The sequence below is a fragment of the Micromys minutus genome (genome assembly GCF_963924665.1).
Source record: "Micromys minutus genome assembly, chromosome: 1".
NCBI classification, from domain to species: Eukaryota; Metazoa; Chordata; class Mammalia; order Rodentia; family Muridae; genus Micromys; species Micromys minutus.
Genome location: NC_137969.1, coordinates 104,996,591 through 105,015,970, shown reverse-complemented (window position 1 = coordinate 105,015,970; position 19,380 = coordinate 104,996,591). Strand labels below are relative to the sequence as shown.

Genomic DNA, 19,380 nt, shown 5'->3' with positions numbered 1-19,380 from the left:
AGATCATTTCTTCTGCTTTGCTACAAGCAGCTAAGAGAAGCCAGGCAGCATCCAGAACACTTTGGGGCTTGGAGATTTCTTTGACAGAAGAAATCTGCTGAATATACTAGTCCATAATCCCTATGTTCTGACCTCTAGAAACATCTAGAATGGGCTCAGTGCTAGAGTACTCTGAGATATTAATATTGGTAATTAAGCTTGCAATAAAAACCCCGTGTTTAACAATGTCCAGCTCTCAAGAGAAGCCAGGACCACTTTACTAATCCAATTGCAGTCAACAAAACCAGTGTCACTTATGAATTTAGTTTACTTGATGAAGTCACATGCTGTGAGAAGATACAAGTATCTTCTGTTCTGGGGTAGCCTCACTTACACCACCACCACGAAGAATGAGGTAAGGCTGCAGTATCAACCATGGTGACACAACCCCAGAACTACTGTGGGTCTTCATTAACCCAGCTCCCAGAGCACTTCTGCACTTTGACCTGCCACGGCTGGGGGGTCAGGCTCAGGTGCTGGCCTTATGGGAGGGCTGTCTTCTGCTACTAAGGTGGATATTTCAACCTAAGGGTAGACTTGGGGGGAGAACATGGAATCCTCACGAGGCAGAGAGGACAATGAGTTAGACTAGTTGTTGGCGGCAGGATCTGGTCATAACGACAGAGATTCATGATGCAAGCACCTTTGCAGAGGCTCTACCTCAGTACGGTTGCTATGAGGATGACTTCGGTGCCTGTTTGGACCTTGGTACCTTGGTTCTTAGATAAAGGGACTCATGCCTACCTGATTTCCATGTCACACACTGCCTAGCACGGGCATGTGTCTTGCTCAAAAACAAAACAAGTCCCATACATTTGTAAAAGAAGCCAGTGTAAAAGTGTAGGATACTGTTTAGAATAATGGTCATTTAAGCTAGGCCATACCAAAACCCAGGGATAGCTCCCTGCCAGTCACAGGAACATTTAATATCAGGTTAAGCTACACTGAATACCCAATTTGACCATTTCTTCCCTACAGAAATGGTCCCTCTACATGAATCTAAAATCAAAAGCCTGGGTGTTTTAACATTTTTTATTCTGGGATTTGGAGAGATGCTCAGTGGTTAAGAGCACTGGTTGCTCTCCCAGAGGACCCCAGTTTAATTCCCAGCACCCACATTGACTCACAACTGTCTGTGACTCTTATTCCAGGGACCTGGCACCTTCATACAGACATACATGCACACGTACTTTAGCCACTGTGTATTCCTAACCCCCCCCCCTTTTTTTTAAAGAATAAAATAAAACACAAGAAATCAATGTAGTAGAGGGCTGGAGAGTTGGTTCACCAGTTAAAATATATACTACTCATGTAGACGACCCAAGTTTGAATTTCAGCACCTATACAGTGGTTCACAGTCTCCTAGGACTACAGGTCCAGATCTGATGCCTTTTCTTGCCTCTATAGGTATTGAACTTATATGTGTAAACACATGTGCCTGTGCGTGTGTGTATACACACACACACACATGCAGAAATAAAATCTTATTTAAAATATGGTAGGGGCACTCGCCTAGTATGTACACAGGGTGGGTTTGACCCCCACCACTGCACACAGTAGGCGTGATCTTAGTGGCTGGGAGGTGTGGGTGAGAACTCCTGGAACGGTGCTGTGTCTGCAAGGGCCAATGGATTGGTTAGCACTGTAGTGCTATGGAGAGATCACAATGTTTGCTGCATGTCCAGGGGCTTATTACCTTATCTTGGGCTAAGTCCTGGCCCTCATTCTGCCTGTGTTGGAACCTAAATCTCGTGACAATAGACAAAAGCCTTTTTTTTTTAATCTATTAACTTAGCAGACCGCTAGCTTGTACCAACACAAAGCTAAGAATGCCATCACATAGAATCTTGGGCTTATAAAAAAAAATTCTCCCATCTTGCTGTGCCTGCCTCTCTGATTGCCACCCACATAATTTAAACTTATGACTGTCCTTGTTCTTTAAAATGTCATTGAACTGCTTCCATATTAGATGACAGAACTTGGAGTAACCTAAGTCTGTGCTCTTGGGCCATGGTCACTCTCAGAAGCTCCAGAATAAACCACACCCTTTATTCCTTTGAGGTGGGAGCTGGTTTTTTTTTTTTGTTTGTTTGTTTTTTGTTTATTTTATTTATCTATCTATTTATTTATTTATTTATTTATTTATTTATTTATTTTGATGACGGAGGTGAAGGCCAGAATGACTGGAAGAACATCCTCAGAAATGTGGAGAGTTCAAAGCCATCCCCGGATACTGGAGACTCTCTCCTGCCCATCCAAGGATCCATCTATCAGAGACAAACTGCAGGCTAATAGTTAGGTTATATGAGTTAGTATGAGTCACTGTGGACATGTAAAACTTAATTACAAGAGTTGTCAGGATATTTCAATCTTCTTGGCCCCTCTCACCCTTCTTGCCCTCTTGAAGCCAGGCCACAGGGGAGGTATGGCACACCTCCATGCCCTTCTGTATCTCAAGAAACCCATCTCCTTTCCCTTAATGATCCCTGTGTCTCTGGAAAACTTATTGTAAAGTGGCACAAGATCCTGGAAGTGTCAGCATCTTCCTGCCCTCTAGGCTCATATCTGTGCCTTCTAACAACAACACGGCATATTCACATAAAACTGGAAAACTGGCTGAATATGTGATTAAGTAAATGAGCCCAGAATTTGAGTTATGCAAATAAATAAATTCTGCAGCAGGAGCAGCAATTCTTCCCAGAGGGTACTTAGTCTTGGAAGCGGCGGGAACCGACAGTAGCAAGAATCATCTGATTGGCACACGGTGCTGGCCCCACCTTTTCCTGTATGTGCTGTGTACACAGTTGTGGAAAACAGGCACTCTCTAATAGAATCCGGAGCACACAGTACTCAAGGGGCTCTGGTGTCAAGATGGTACTCTAGACTGGGATGGTCCACCAGTCCAGAGCTTGCAGGCTGCTGTGTGGGCAGGGAGCACACCGTGGGGAGTCTGCCTTACTTAGTGTGTTCATCACTTGGTGTCTACAATGCTTTTCAGGGTGCTAAGGGGAACGAGGTACTTCCTGCTCCCCACACTCAGTATGGGGTGCTCTCAATTGCCTTTCTTAAGCCTTTTCAATTGCCTTTTCTTTAGGATTTGCAACCCTAAAACCTCTTCAATATGTGACATTTTCATCCTTTTGGCTAGAAAGAAGTCTTTACTCATTTAGATATATAGAAAGGCTGGAATCTTGTCTGCCAGGACTGTGTTTTAAAAGTCCTTCCTCTTAGAGCCGCTCTTCATCACGGCCCACTACACCCGAAGGTGAGCACAGCTAGCTAGCTCAGCTGCTAATTCAGCTGAGAGCAACCTCGCCTGTGTCACAGGGGAGTGCACCATGCCTGAGAGCACTCTAGTGAAGAACCACAAAACGGGACAGTAGCTGGTTCTTTTTACCTTTATTCAAACAAGCACAACACCTGCACAGAGCCTGTGTCTTCTCAGGCTGGCGCATTTGGATTTTCTGACATGCAGTGGTGTCCGCATATGACTGTTGCAGGCGCTGCTGGCTTTAAGGAGGGAGAGCAGCCGAGGTCCACAGTGTCACTTGTCCAGTCAAGGCTGACGGGAGGTGAAGACAAGCATTCTCTTTGAATAATAGCTTTTAGAATGCACACAGGAGACAGAATTCGAGGAGTCCTGTTGTTAGGCTAGGCACTTCAAAAGGTACTTCAGCACTGGGTAAGCCCGTTCATGACCCCACCATATCTCCTTTCCTAAGAAGAAAATTCAAGGTGAAGGGAACTACACTTGGCCTCTGCCATCAGAGTTGGTGAGAGAAATTATCAAAACTGTGTTGGATACACTAGACTGTAATTCAAAAATATATGGGTTAGAGAGACTTCATTTGTTCTAATCCAGTCTTGCTTGTTTCCTAAGGTTCTGAGAATCAAAGAGTTACTTCTTTCGTTTCAACTGGTCTACTTATCACCTTTGTCAAGAAAACTATTATGGCAAGGGCTCTGCTGCTCCTATGTATTCATTTAGTTTAAACAGGGCCTCAGTTGCTGATTACTAGTTTAATCCAAAGGAACAAGTTTGACCAGTTAGGGTGAGTGCAACCTGGGGTCAAATTCAACTTAAAAATTATAATTTACAGCAAAACAGCAGCTGTCGCCAGAGGCCGAGGTAAAAAGCTCTTGTGAAAGAGCAGCTTCTGGGGCTGGGCACAGGCCAGGCAGCGATGCCAGCACTCCTGGGACAGAAAGTGGCTGGCCTGACTTGCTCCAGCTCTTCCCCCAGCACCGCTGTCCTTTCTGAACAGTCCCTGGGAGGACAAAGGCCCATGCTGGCCACTTCTGATCCGTTTCTCTCTGTACAGCAGGGCGCTGGCTCAGCAGCAGCTTGGGGAAGCAGAAGAAGGTTTTTGGGTTGAGAGCTGCTCACTCCCGACAGCCAGGAGAGAGGCTGTCTGGAAGCCTGACAAAGAGCAAGTTTCCTTTCTACAATCCCACCCCCTCCTGTCGGGCTAGTAAAGTAAACTGAATCACTGAATCACCGAAAATAGTCTTTGAAAGCCTTTGCCACATCTGTTTAAAAAAAGAAAAGAAAAACAAAAAGCCTCAACGTTTTTAAAAAGTCCTTTAAAATGTATTAATAGCCTTCTTAGTAACAAATATAAAACGGTTTAAGACACTTGGTGACTATCTTAGGTCATATCTCTGAGGGAGGGGACACATGTCTTGGGAAGGATACATAGTGAGGTTTTACTACTAAAATGATTTAATTTTACTCTCTACAGAGAGTTTTGTCAAAAAAAAAAACTGTTTTGAAAGGATTATTTTTTCTCCAAAATGTCAAAAAGAATAAAGACACAAATGACACTTAAAATGTCAACACAACAATATCAATTCAGTAAATAAATAAAGTGGCACCAACTTTATGGCAATTATTCAAGACACAGCTCAAAGGTAATAAATAACCGAGGAAGGAGGAAGGCGCCACCTCAGCACAGGAGAAGCAGTGACGATACACGGGAGCAAGGAAGCGCAGCCAGCACTGGTCCAGGGGAGCAGAAGTGCCGCCCTTAGGACGATGATGCTTAGGTTAGACGCTTGTCCAGAGAAGAAAGCCTCAGGAGAGGCCAGGCCTCGGGCTGTCTTTTGCCACTTTTCTCTTTTCTTCCAACGTGTGCCTAAATATTTTTTTCAGGGTGTCATAAACTATTGGCCCGTTTTCAGAATCAAAATTAACCTGGTAACAAAGAAAAAATTTTATTCAAGACACTGGAGTAAATACTCCAATGAGTTTCTGTTTGCAAAGTGAAGAAGGATTTGGGAAAATCAACAATAAAGGTTTACATAAAACACATATAGTTAAACACATATGTAAGTTTCATACATTTTATCTGAGGGACTATGTTAGGGCTGTCAACCACGCCTGTGCCAAACCTTTGAAGACTCATTCAGTGCCAAGCCTGGAGTTTAATACAAGCCAGGCAGGAGCCGCCAGGGACGTCAGCAGTGATGTGAAGCTGAGACTGACTAACCACTGTTGTTGCAAGAGACGTTTCCTTTTGAAGGAGGCACACCACGTCCAGGAGCCCTAGGGCCACACTGGACTATGAGACCCAAACAGCGTGGCTTTCCACCTGTCACTGTGTAGTTTCATCCTTTATCTTATGTTTGTATCACTGGTTCTCAACCTTCCTAATGCTGCAACCCTTTAATACAGCTTCTCACGTTATGGTGACCCTAACCATACCATTATTTCCTTGCTACTTCATAACTGGCATTTTGTCACTGCTGGGAAGGCCCTTGCCACAGCTGTCACTCTCTGCTGAGGAGTGACGGTTACAGGACAGAGAACCCTGCGCTGTCCCAGAGGAAGGTATGTCTTACTGAGAGGGGATCGGGATCCTGGCACAGCTTCTCCCCTTCACAAACTGCTCCTTCTTAGACAAACAATAACAAGGAAAGGCTGTTCACTTCATCAGCAACATAAGGGATACAGGATGCTTGTTTGCTGCTCTCCTTATTAGCCAGTGTCTTGTTGATGGTGCCCACAAGGCTCAGACATCAGAAATAAACAACTGCATTTCTCCCAGAAGCATGTATTTCACCTTTGTGGGTAGCAACTTGATAATTTTGAATGTTTAACTCTGCTTACATGATTGTTGTTTAAATCCAAGGTGGAACTGACTGGATATGCAAATACCCCTGACTCCTATGAAGAACAGGATTTAAAAAGACTATCTGAAATAGAAACTGTTTCTCTCTTTGCTCCGGAATTATCCTTCAATAACTTGACAGGTCAGCTTTGTCCTGATACACTGTTAGGAAACTCTGTAACTACGTATAAAGCACATTTGCATTACAGGGAAACAGCTAAGTGTTTTTACTTGAGAAGAGAAGTTGGCCTTTGGGTTCCTGACTTACAGAGGTGGTGTGACTGGTGTGGAGGACACAGGGACTCACCTTGGTGAAGGCTTTAATGGCATGTGAAAGGCAAGCTTCCTCCACCTCCACAGGAAGCGTCTGCAGGCTCACTATGCAGTGCAGCACACACAGGATGGTCTGGTACTGCCCCTGTGGACACAGACTGTCATTGCAGGCGGCTTGATGAGACCAAGTGCATGAGCTTCACCAGAAGGATCACGTCTGATCTTACCTAGATACCTGTCCTTCTACCATGCCTTGTCTCTAAGAGGGGCCCTTCATCTCCAAGTGCTATCAAGATAGGCAGAGGTGAAAGTGGAATTACGTCCTGAAGGGGTTGTTCACAGCTGCTCAGCAAGGCTAATCCTTCCTCATCTACCATCTCCTTTTTTATCTCTCACATATAACCACTGGAAAAGTATCCTAGGAAAAGGGCTCTACACAGTGGAAAAAACCTTATCTACAAGGTATGCATAGGGCAGGGAGATGGCTCAAGTAAAGAGCCTTCTGTGCAAGCCTTAAGTCTGGAATTCAGATTTCTAGAACCCATGCAAAAAGCCTGGTGGGCATGAGGGGCCTGGCTATGAACACAGCCAGGGAGGCGGAGATGGGATTCCTACAGCCAGCTGCCTAGCCAGCCTAGCCAGATACATAGGGTAGAGAGAGATGGAGCAAGACAGGACATTAACCTTAGGTCTTCACACACACACACAAACCTGTGTGTGTGGGCATTGCCTACATGTGTGTTTGTGAATATACTGTGACAGTAGTTTGTGCGTAGACATAGTCACGGATTTTTGTCATGACTTAGGAACAATGAGATGTTTACACTGCAAGGTAGGTAACTCAAGGCTGAGAGCTAGTATTGTTCTCCAAAACAAAAAAGCAAGGCCAATTATGGACTAAAAAGATTATATCCTTATGTGGTTAAAAATACTAAACTGTGTAATAGGATCTACGATTTCCATCTCTTTCCTGACAGCAAACACTGGAACTAGTTTATGGCTTCCGGATATTCTTCCTACTTCATACACATATAAGCTATATAATATGATGCATGCACACATACAAGTGCCCGTGAAACATCCCCCTTTAACAGTCCTAAGGAGTGCATATTCCAACCTGCATTTTAGTTTTTATTGACACAAGCTCACAGTGAGTAGAAACAAAACCTTGAAAAGGTGAAGAGTTTTAACACAGCCCTGCTTAAGATACACACAAATCACCACACCCACTACCTGAGATGTTCACCTACTTGGAATAAAAAACTATACCTTTTGTTTTGCTTTGTCTGGGGGACAGAGTCTTATTTTGTAGCCCTGACCGGCTTGGAAATCACTACGTAGACCAGGACATCTTCACACTCACAGAGATGCGCCAGCCTCTGACTCTTGAGTGAAGGGACTAAACGTGTGCACCACTAGACCTGGCAAAATACTATACTTTTAAAGACAAAATAAAATCTAAAATTTAATGATGTTTGCTATGTTACTGAAAAGATTAAAAAGGAAAGGCTGGAAGAATTTAATGCAACTCTTCTGAAATGAACACAGTAGAAATGATCCCTGAAAGTGTGGTCATCTTGGTCTCAGTTATAAACAGATTCCTTTTAGGGGGTCAGCATCAAACCTGGGCCTTTGTATATGGTACACAAGTGAACTACCACAAAGCCGCTTACCCAGCTTGGTTTTTAAGAGTCTAATTGCACACTACATGATGTCCTTGAATAGTATGTAGTCCAGGCTGACCTCAAATTTATAATCTCCCTCTACCTCCTGAGTGCTGGGATTACAAGCATTCACTGCCATTTCTGTTTTCTAAACACACTGTCTATCAGTTTTGCTGTGTCTCCAGTGCTGCAGATCAAACCCAGGGCCTTACACATATGAGGCTAGTCCTTTACCACCAAGCCACACCCCAGCCCCAATTTATTCTCTTATCTTAGAAAAACTACTAAATCAGGAGAGTGAAGATGTGGCTCAGTGGTTAGGAACATGTGCTGTTCTTGCAAAGGACCTGAGTTCAGTTCCCAGAAACTACAGCAAGTAGCTGACAAAGGCCTGCAGCTCCAGCTTCAGGAGAATCCAATGCTCTCTCCTGTCCTGTGAGCACTGCATCCAATGCCCTCTTGTCCTCTGTGAGAACTGCACACAAACATACAAACTTGCACACAAATAGTACATGCAAAATTAGGGGATTAAAACAAAGAAAAAGAAAACCTACTGAATTAGACATAAATAGAAAAGTCATTCTTTTGGTAATGGATTTTTTTTTTTTTTTTTTGGCACATGTGTGAAGCTTGTATTGAGGCCTTAATTAACTTCATTAGCTGGTCCAACCGCTACTTTACCTTCTCTAGTAAAAATAGGGCTTCGGCAGCATCTGCTTGTCTGCTGACCAGCATGTCCACATCCTCTTTGGTGATTACAGGCTCTTTCAGCTGCTCCACCCAAGACCACATCAAACTGCACAAGATGAAAGGGTCTCTCTCACCACATATTCGTTCCCAGGCTCCCTCTCGGGAATTTAGTTCTTTCTACAAAGGAAGAGGGAGAGAGGGATGGATCTGGGGAGAGAGGTGTATAGACCCCAACTAGAGGATCCATAATCACATAAACAAAACAGAATCTGACTTCAAATGAACTGAAATGATGATTAAAAATAAGACACCATTTTATAAGTAATTTAGGATCTCAGCTAAATCCTTAAACCAAAACTTCGAAGTACACACACTCACACAGAATAAAGCCAGTAAATGTGGCATGCGTTTTTCCAAGTGCCTGTTAGAATCCCACAGAGCTGGTAATGAGCCTAGAACCCTGAGATCTGGGAAACTTGTTAAAAACAAATGGTAAGCCGTGTGAATGCTCCCAAATATCTGGAGACAATTCAAATATGAGTTTAATTATGTATCCGTGCATGTGCCTGTACATATGTGTGCATGTGTGCACTCGAGTGTGTGTGCCTGTGTGTGTGTGTGTGTGTAGACCAGAAGACAACTCTGTGGAGCTGCTTTTCTATCATGTGGGTCTAGGAGAACAGACACAAGCCTGGGAGGATCATCTTCAATGAATCACACTGCCAACCTCACAGGAGATCTTAAAGGCTTCACCTTATAAAAGTGAGTTAAGAAATTTCTAACAGAGATCCGATTCATGCTTTGGCAAATCGAATAAAAATTTCAATTGTAAAGAACAAAGTAGTTATTAACATCTGCTTAGTTGTCCAGTAAATACTTGCAGCATGTACCACATGTGACAGAAATGGTAACACAGGACTTGTTTCTAACTTTCATAGCAACTCCACAGGGAGGCTCCTCCCAGATAAACACTGACATGGAAGCAAGAGCTTGTGCACAGTTCCAAGTCACAGCACAAGAACCGGCCAGTACGGCTTTCCCTTTCTCTCAGAAATAAGCCCATACATGGAGTTGTGTTTACTCCTGCCTGTCTCCCACACTGTGGACAGCACACAACAGCCTTTAATTTAATCTTATGGATATATGAGGAGATAAACGGGCAGTCTAGAGTTACTGTGAGAAAGAAGTACATGGCGTATTCACAGATGGGCTAGCACAAGCACACACAGCATCATGCCGTTCAAGTCATGGCTGTTTTACCACTTCCCAGAATACCATTGGCCTTTTTAGTTACTTAAAGTTCTGATTAAATCTAAGAAGGTAAGAAGGTAAAAGCTTGTGGCTCCAGAAAATGTTTTATAAATGGTACATGTTGAAACAGCCTGTCTCGGACCAAACCAGCATCTTTTCGTTATTGTTTGAGATGATCATAGACCTTGCAAAGACTCCACTGCTCCTGCCTCAAGGGTCTTGATTAAAGCTCCTGACCCAGACCTATCTTGTGGGCACTTGGCTGAAGGACATGCAGGGCTGACCCAGGAGTGGCACCACAACATTCTGAACACCAGATCCTGCCATTTGCTAGCTCTTACCATACAGTAATGCACGTGAACTATTTGCTGACTAGATGAGAGGCTTTTCTTTCAGTCCACAGTGAGTAATAAAGGAAATGTGTTTGGAGGGAAGACTGTAATCTTCATTAGTAAGTACTGTAATCCAGAAGAGCTGTTATTTGGTTCTCTCCTCTGTTGGACACTGTAAGTTGGCATGAGGTCCAAACAATTTCCTGCCTCTGAATATCTCCTTGTTTCAGTGAATGGTGGACCGTGGAAGTGTAGTGGTTACTTCAATAGCAGGATCTGGAGAGATGGCTCAGGGGTAAAAGCCTGCGTTTCCAGAAGACCCGAGTTCAGTTCCCAGCACCCACATCAGGTGTCTTATAAATGCCTGTAATTTCAGCTCCAGGGAAACCAGACACGCTCTTCTGACCTCTGAGGGCCCCTACATGAAATTGTACATACCCTGCCCCCCAAATACACATAATTAACAAAAATAAACAAAATCTTCTAAGGAATCCACGGAAGAGTATGGATGCCAATTCAGGATTTCTCTGAGTCTGAAAGCCTGCCTGTCAGTCCCATGAAGGGGCAGCTTCTGTTTCTCTGATGGAGTTTTAGGGGCCCATCTTTTGTCTAGAAAAGGTACTCTCTCAGGCAAAGAAAGTACGACCATAGACTGTCTTCCTAAAAGTAAAACCCAAAAAAAGGAGAATTTAAAAGTCCACTTTCTAAGTAAGAGCCACGAAATGGCTTCCAAGTTGCCCTGTCAGATGTAACAGATGCCCATGTATAGTTAAATAAAATACAAATACCTGCCACATTTCCACTTTCCTTTTCACCTCCTCCTTTTCAGCAAACTCATTTAAGTTGGCCAGGGCTTTGGCTGCCAGTATCCTCCTGGCTTCAGCACTCAGCTCAGCCTGCAGACCAGCATGTGGCATTGCCTCAGGCAGGTATGTGCTGCCCGGAGTTTCCTGTCCATGTGGGAACTGTGCCTTAGGACTGGAGTGACAGTTCAGAGGGCTGCAAGGGCTCCTGCTCATCTCATGAACAGGGCCTGGAACCCCACCAGCAGCAGCCTCACACTGGCAGGGGGTGACCTGCTCTGGACCCTTATGTATCCTTGTAAAGTTGGGTGGCGCTGGTTCTCCAGGATTGTGTGAACAGGAAACACCCACAGAGAAGGTTCTGCTCCGCTGTACTTCCTTTGGAATGTCCTTCCGGCACAAAAGCAGTAATGCCTCATCCTTGAGTCCTTCTAAGCCTCCACACTTTGACTGAGTCCCAAAAGAAAATGTATTTTGAACCAATGCATCCTTATTTAAACCCAGCTCAGGAGTTGGGGGCATGTAACAATAACTTCTGGGCTTCGGATGCTGGAGACTGTGGTCTAGCAACTCCTGGGCAGGCACTGTCCACGGTGTCTCCCCTTGCTCTAGGATGGCTTTGGCCCTCTTTAAGTCTGAGTCACTAAAGCTGAGCTGTCTTTTCAGATGTGTCAGGGGCTGAAGGCACTCAATATTCCTCCTCTTCCAGAGTGGGTCAAACTCATGCTCATTAGAAAGAATCACATCCTGATTCTCAAACTCGGCCACCTCTGCAGTAGGGTTAAACGGGTCAGGCACATCACTGTTTTGCCTCAGTAGCTCTTGATCTAGTTGCATTGTGACCATCTCAGACACAGTCTTTTCGATTTCAGCAGAGAGTTCGGGTCCTTCTAACGTGCTCTTCATCACTACTGGCCTGTTCTCTGCCAAGTCAAGCAGCAGTTTGCAAACTAGGTGGATGATCTTTGGCACGTATTTCAGAAGTCGTGCCTCATAACCATGAAGCAGATGACGCTGGCGAATCAGGTACTGGGCTAAGGTAACAGCATGTGCTTTAGGGTCACAGCAAGAGAAAATATTACGGAGTGGAGCCAGAAACTGAGTGAATTCCCGTACACAGAGCAGCTGTCCTCTGGTTTGAATGGAATTAGGGCGTTTGGCCCGCACAAATATAATTGCCTGGTCAGCAGTCATCCTTGTTGCAAAAACTAGATAACATGCTATTAGCACACCTAAACAGTAAAGAAGATTAGTATGAGAAAGGCCTCATTAACCCATCAGTCTTTCATGATTTAAAACTTGAATACTGTTAAGAAATTGTGTAACCACAAGCACATTTAAAGACAGTAACAATGGCTCCTGCCAGTGTTTTGTTGTAGTCTTTTCATACCAGATCCCAGGTAACCTGGGTTGTCCTTAAACTCAGTACATAGGTAAGGATGACCTTGGATTCTTGGTCCTCTGGCCTCTACCTTCCAAGTGCTAGCACTGTACGTGTGCACTGCCAGTCTGGGCTTTTGTAGCACTGAGATCAAACCCAGGGCTTCATGTATGCTGGACAGCACTCCTGAGGAAAACCCCAACCCCTCAAGCATTTATTACTGCAAAGACTTTAACATGCCTTTGTGACAGCTCATTCATGTGACTGGTCACCTTTGTACCCACCCCAGAGATGCGCTAACACACAACTTGCAGGTGAAGGGGTGAAGTGAGGACAGGCTTAACAAGTGAGCTAAGGAGCTGCTCTAGCTCTCCCTCTCCCAAGGCGGGCATGGAAGGGAGCCAAACCCCGACTCTGTCTCCAGTGTCAGCTCTTGACATTTCCACTCAGCCCATGACTCCATCTGCACTTAGAATGTCCTCCTCTGGCATCTCTGCTCTGCACTGCCAGGACATCCTTGCAGAGCCTTCTCCTAGGTAGGGAAGGTTTGCTTTGGATTATGTACATTCATAACACAAGTCTCTGCCTGACAATTCTTCCAAACTTATGTTTACAACAGTCTGCATTTTAATCCAGACCACGAGATAACTCTGTTACATAAGCAAATACTATTAAGAATGTCGGCTGTAACAGTAACTGTTATTTTCAATAGTTACTTCTAGGTAAGTATTCATAATCAATAAATTATAATACAATAGCCAACAAATCTTAATGTAAACGGCAAATCAAAGACACCTATACAATTCATGCTTGTGTAGATATCTAGTTACATGTGATGATCAGAATCTGAGAATGCATGCCTCCAGTTTTTAGTGATTATATTCAGCTTTCTCATGTGAATATAGCATAGCCTTAGCATAAGGATAAATACCTACAGAGGTATAACATGCACTGTCCAGGAACAAAGACATTTGGCTTTATCCTAAGAGTTACCAATACCTACATGAGCTGTATACTAGCCTAGGATGTTCCTAGGCAGGTAGGACATCCCAGGCAACAGAAATACACTGAGGTGATCTTGTCTGACTAAATCACACAGCATGAAGCTATTGACCCCATGCCCTTTACTCTGTTATCAGACCAGCAGTGTAGCAAAGTTTGCTGAGTGTTCATATAAACCACTGACTCTTACATACAAGTTGGCATGCAAACTCCCCCTTCAAGTAAGCAATCCTTATATACACCAAAGCCGACAGCACATGAAAAATGAAGCCAGACAGTCACCGATGTAATTCTGAACCTACTACTCACTAACCATGGCAGATTACTTCATTTTTCTTAAACTGCAGTCCATCCAACTCCTACAGCTGATAACTACTTCAAAGACGGCAAATGAAAACTACTTAGAACATAGCAGGTGAACTACTTAGAACACATTTCTTATTTCACAGCAGAAATAAAATTGCAGGTGCTTGCTATTTCAGTTGTTTTTTCAGGTAAGAAAAGTATTTTGGGCCAGAGAGATGGCTGGGTGGTTAAGATCACTGGCTCTTAACTTGTGAGGATCCTGGTTTGATTCCCAGCGGCTGGGAACAGCCTGTGGCTCTAGTTCCAGGGGAATCTGACATCCTCTTCTGACCTCATGGACACAAAGCATGCATGTGGTCCACAGAGGCACATGCAAGCAAACATTCGTGAAAATCCATCTTTATGAAAAATTATACTTACAAACCACTCTATTAAAGTGAGGTGAGCAATCCATTTACTTAAGCTGATCAGCTAGCTCGTTCCAGAAACATGCTTCAGGACAGTGAGTTCTCAGCTCTACATCACTCAGAAACACATGGCTATTACACATGCGTGAGAGTCAGGAAACCGTATTCTACTCACTCAATTATTACCCACAAGACAATAATATGGCTTCCTAGAGCTCACCTGTTCGCCCCAGTCCTGCATGGCAGTGTACAGCTACTTTTCCTTCCTGTAAGGCAAATGTCATCACCTTTACCATGTCTAAGATGGCAGTGAGGGAAGCCACACCATAATCCTTCCACCCAAAGTTGTAGAAATAAACTAGGCAGTGAAAGGAAAACAAAACAAAAATTAATATGCATGACAAATACTTGGAGGGACACTCAAAAAATCAGTTCCAAGACATGGAGAATTTGATGAGTGAGTTTGCATTACAATCGGAGGCAGTTATTTGTTTGTTTGTTTGTTTTTTAGAGACAGGGCCTCACAGTATCACCCTGGTTGGCCTAGAGCTTTATATTCCAACCATGATGGTCTTGAACGCACAGGGATTCACTTGCCTCTGCTTCTCTAATGCTGGGATTAAAGGTGTGAACCACAATGTCCATCTAACAGGATTTTTATATTTCTAGGAAGTTTAACTTAACATTTCCTACAAGCTCATCCTCAATTACCTAATACATTTTCTGTGAAACTCAGCTGGAAAGAATTATAACAGAGTAGAGATAAAGGTTAAAATAGAAGTAAATAACATGTGTTCCTGTTTAAGACTAGAAATTCTCTAAAAGGCTAACACCTGGCTAAACAGTTTACATAGACAAATATAAAGAGTCTGGTTAGGGTGAAAAACGCTGGACAAACAAGACTCTAAAGAACACGTTCCCAGACCACGTGCTCACCCTGCTCACCATGGTTTGAATGACCACGCTGTAAGGACTCCTATGATGAGCTCTGGGCTGGCCAGGAGGACATGTTCTTGGGGGACAAAGTTATTCACCTTCCAATCCTCACTCGTCTCTCTAAGCTACATGACATCAAACAAGATGATGACTCTGAAGCTTAAGCTCTGTCACACACTCTGAAGGACAAAATGAGGTCATCATTTTACCTAACAGGGCACAGGCACTAACTGAATGGCTGTCTTTTGACTACAGTGGCTCCTCCAGCTCCTTTCTTAGAGGAAAAAGAAACCCTGTACTCACAACAGCAACATCAAAAGGAGCATCATTTAAAGTCAACCTCAATCCCCACAACTGCAAAGATTCTGTTGGTAAGCATTGACCTTTTAACCTACAGCCTGGAAGACAAGGGTATTGTCCTTTCAGAGTGGGATAATTCAGGTGGGGAGAAACTTACTGCCAGCCTCCATGAATGCCTCAGGAAGGTATGTGAAACCACTTTCTTGTTCCAGAGAGTTTCCACAGCTAGCATGCTCCCCAGGACGCTGTAGGTTGATTATTGTTTTTATGCCATGACTTCAAAGAAAAAGAGCAATCGGTTATAAGGACACGGAGTCATGAAAAATTGGAGTTTATCATTAGTAAAACATTATTAATTTTTCTCAGACTTTTATTTGAAATCAGCTCTTCACTGCCTGTTTTTTAGGTGAAGGCCTTTTCACTTGATGCCAAAATCAACTAAGGAAAAGCATGTTGGATGTGTTCACCAGAGCTGTGGATGGTGGAGTACTTACCTGAGGAACTGCTCGATGATGCGATACTTCTCCAGCAGCTCAGAGGATGGACGAGCCATGGCCAGGATGTTGTCAGTGACCCTGAAGATGGGCACAGGACAACTGAGAGGCGCAGAACTCAGGAGAGTCTACATTACAGGATTAGTAACATTTTCTTCCTGTGAGTTCAACTTCTATATTCTTACATAAATCTGGCTTCAATTCTACATCACAGTTAGAACTCTGAAAAACCTTGCAGCTCCTTAAATCCCTGGGAAAGAAATTCCAGGACCTAAGTTATTTATGGAATCTGACAAAATGTCTCTAAGTGCTCTCAATAGATTCTAGTGGACACAGAAGAGACCTTCACCTTGTGCCTAAATGCCAGTCAATGATATAGAGGACAACTGGGAAGCTGCCAGTGGACAGCAGTTTCCCTGAGATGTGAGGTGGGTGGTAATGTCAGACACACATGGGTGAGAATTCAATAGGATGCGCATGTACAGCTCATCTTTATCACTAATCCTGAACAATAGCTATACATAAATATCCATGTGTTGTAATTTAGCAAAGGAGAGGGGATGTCCAGAGTCAACTGTGCCAGACTTTAAATGCTGTTTTGGTTTTCTGCTTTCTATCTGTGAAGCAAAGCAATTAGTCTCTCTGGACTACCAATAAAATGGCATCAACAACTCTCAAGGTTTTACAAAAATGAGTGGTATCTGAAAGAATCTAGTGACAAAGTGCCTCATCCTACGATCAAATCAATGTTTATAAATGAATCAATGAACAAGACAGAAGGAGTCAGAGCACAGTTGACCATAGAAGCCTGCCGTGCTCATTAGACCTCCAGCTTTGTTCTGTTCTGTTCAAAGTTGTCATCAGGAAGCTGGTGAGATAACATAGGCACATGTGAATCTCAGGACTAATGGAGTCATGAGACCAACAGGTCAGTTGCTCTGAGAAGCAACGTGTAAAAAACTTGATTCCCAAAGACTTGAGATGCTAGAGTCAAGAGTGAGAGCGCTCATCCACGTGGGGGAGGCTCGCATGGATGAGCTGACAAGTAAGCAGTTCGTGGGAGCTATGTTCCAGCAGACATTTGCTTGTCTGACTCTGACTTGGGAATACCGGTCCCTCATGGCATTAGGGTCTGACTTGACTATGATGCATACAGATCACAGTATAGAGCCACACTGTGGTGAGCCACAGTAAAGGAGCCAGGTACTCATAGAGATTTGTCTGCTTCTGCTCCCTGACTTGTGGGATAAAGGCATGCACCATTCTGCCCAGCTCAAATATAATTCCATTATCAGTATTTTCCAAACCACAAATACCTGACTAGTTCAGTGTTACTAAGCATGTATGACTTAGGAATAGAATTAATTGCACTTATACACAAGAAACAATGTCAGCATCTTATGCGTTGCCTGATGAACTAGCAGCCTATACCACTTCAGTCAAGGAAGACTAGAGTACATTTCATAATAGCACACAAATGATGTGAACTCTGGCCTGTATAGACTTGAGGATTATACATGGACCACGTAATTTTCTCATACTTATAGCTGAACATTTTTACTATTTTCAGCAATTTTAGAAATTTAAGAACTATCTAATTACCGATTAACTTAAGACACTTCTTACATATCATTTCACTTAATGTAAAAGCTCTGGACTTACTTATTTCCATTTTGTAAATGAGAAACTAAGGTACAGAAAGCCAGTATCCCACAGCTGGCCTACTGATAAACCCAGGGATGTGTGTAAGGTCCCCGGAATCCAAGGCCCACGCCTCCTCCACACAGACTGCTGCTGGCTCATGTGCACTCTTGCTTCCTTCCACCCTACACAGCTGTGCAAGGCCCACGGCCACACTTACCAGGATGAGTAAACTCCTTTAATGGCTTGCTCCTGCTCACTCCAGCGGGCTGGGTTCTCGTACTTACATGCTCTCCCACCACATGCCATGGAGCATGCCATGTGTCCAGGGATGACATGCCGCAAACGTTCTCCCACCTTTGTGTATTTTGGTGTTGGGCGTCCTGAATTTTCTAGAATGTACAAGGAATGTACAAGGTCTGGGTCAAGATTCTATTCTTCCAATAGAATTGGTAACGTGGAAAACGGTTTCATTTTACATTAGAATTGTATGTGTGCTGCTGTCAGTCCGTCCCTCTAACATTAAAAAAGCTTTCACCAGCAATAATTTCTACATATTATATTGATAGTGAGAAGAAAATGCTCATCTTTTTCAAGAGGATAAATTTTGTCCAAAACTACACTTTTAACAACAACAACAACAACAAATGCACAAATCATTCCATCATTTATCTCCTCTTACATACCCATTTGATCTTAGAGTAAAACCTATAAACAGCTAACTGTCAACATTCTAAAAGTACAGTCGTAACTACCTATTCCGGTTCCTTACACTTAGACACAGAGGAAGCAAATTACAAGAAAGGGAGTTTTACTTTTTCTCTCCGGGAAAGTTGAAGTCCCCTCTGTACGGCGGACAGAAGACACAGCCACCATCACCTGGAGAGAAGATGAGGACAGCAGCTTGGTGGCAGAGCCAGAGCCACGCCGGGCTTGCTGTAACCTCAGGACTGGGTCGGAAGTGGAGTGCCTGCGGCCCTGCAGAAAGGCACTGAGGAAGTGGACGGCCGAGGGCCTCCGGGATGGGTCCTGCATCTGCATGGCACTGGCTCCAGGCAGGCAAGAGTCGGAGGCAGGCAGAAGCTAGCTCTGGCTTGCTCAGTGAGGAGCTACACTGAGACACAGGCATCGGTCTGTATGATCTAAGAGCTTTTCAGGATAGGCTGATTCGTTTCCATAGTGACCAACAAAGAAACTACTGATTCCCACTTAGATCTGAACGGGCAAAAATCCTACACGAATGGATTGTGTTTTGGACAAATTGTTCAAGTACTGGAAAGAATAATATGCATTTAAAGTAGACTGTTTTAAAATCTAGATTATTTTGCATCTCAAATGCACTTAAAGATCCGACTACTCAAAGAATAGCTTCCAAAATACTGTAATGAATTTTCAAATGGTTTTATGATAAAACCCTGCCTGTTACACACATTAGAAAGTTTACATTTTGTTATGCTTTTCATAGCTTGTCCCCAGGTATTTTAAAAGAGAATCCTCCTGCTTTTCTTTGGACCAGGATAGAAAAACAAGTTTACTGGAATACAGGGGTATATGCCAGATCTTACAACATGACTAAAGGACCATTCAACCCTTTAGAGCCACCACCTTCCTCCGTTTTCTGGATAGAAACACTTGGATGGAAGAAATAAAGGCATTTTAAAACCAAGAAGACATTTCACGTTTTTACTTTCAGAAGTAAAAATCTGATTCTTGCTCAAACGCTGCTGGAAGCAACTTAGCTGCGAGGCATG

At 43.6% G+C, this 19,380-nt stretch overlaps 1 protein-coding gene across 2 annotated transcripts in view; it reads right to left on the bottom strand.

The window, feature by feature from the left end:
• Window positions 1–3,468: 3,468 nt before the first annotated feature.
• Window positions 3,469–19,380, bottom strand: part of PTPDC1 (protein tyrosine phosphatase domain containing 1) — a 52,857-nt gene continuing 36,945 nt past the window's right edge. The window contains exons 3-10 of one of the 2 annotated variants that reach the window (XM_080909747.1): window positions 17,850–18,021; window positions 15,989–16,069; window positions 15,652–15,770; window positions 14,479–14,616; window positions 11,148–12,394; window positions 8,768–8,953; window positions 6,457–6,567; window positions 3,469–5,233 (exon numbers count right to left, since the gene is read on the bottom strand). In XM_080909747.1, the coding sequence (XP_080765873.1) occupies window positions 5,114–5,233; window positions 6,457–6,567; window positions 8,768–8,953; window positions 11,148–12,394; window positions 14,479–14,616; window positions 15,652–15,770; window positions 15,989–16,069; window positions 17,850–18,021 (2,174 nt within the window). In that variant the 3' untranslated portion in view covers window positions 3,469–5,113. The remainder of the gene's footprint in view (window positions 5,234–6,456; window positions 6,568–8,767; window positions 8,954–11,147; window positions 12,395–14,478; window positions 14,617–15,651; window positions 15,771–15,988; window positions 16,070–17,849; window positions 18,022–19,380) is intronic. The other variant, XM_080909748.1, reaches the window with a different exon arrangement.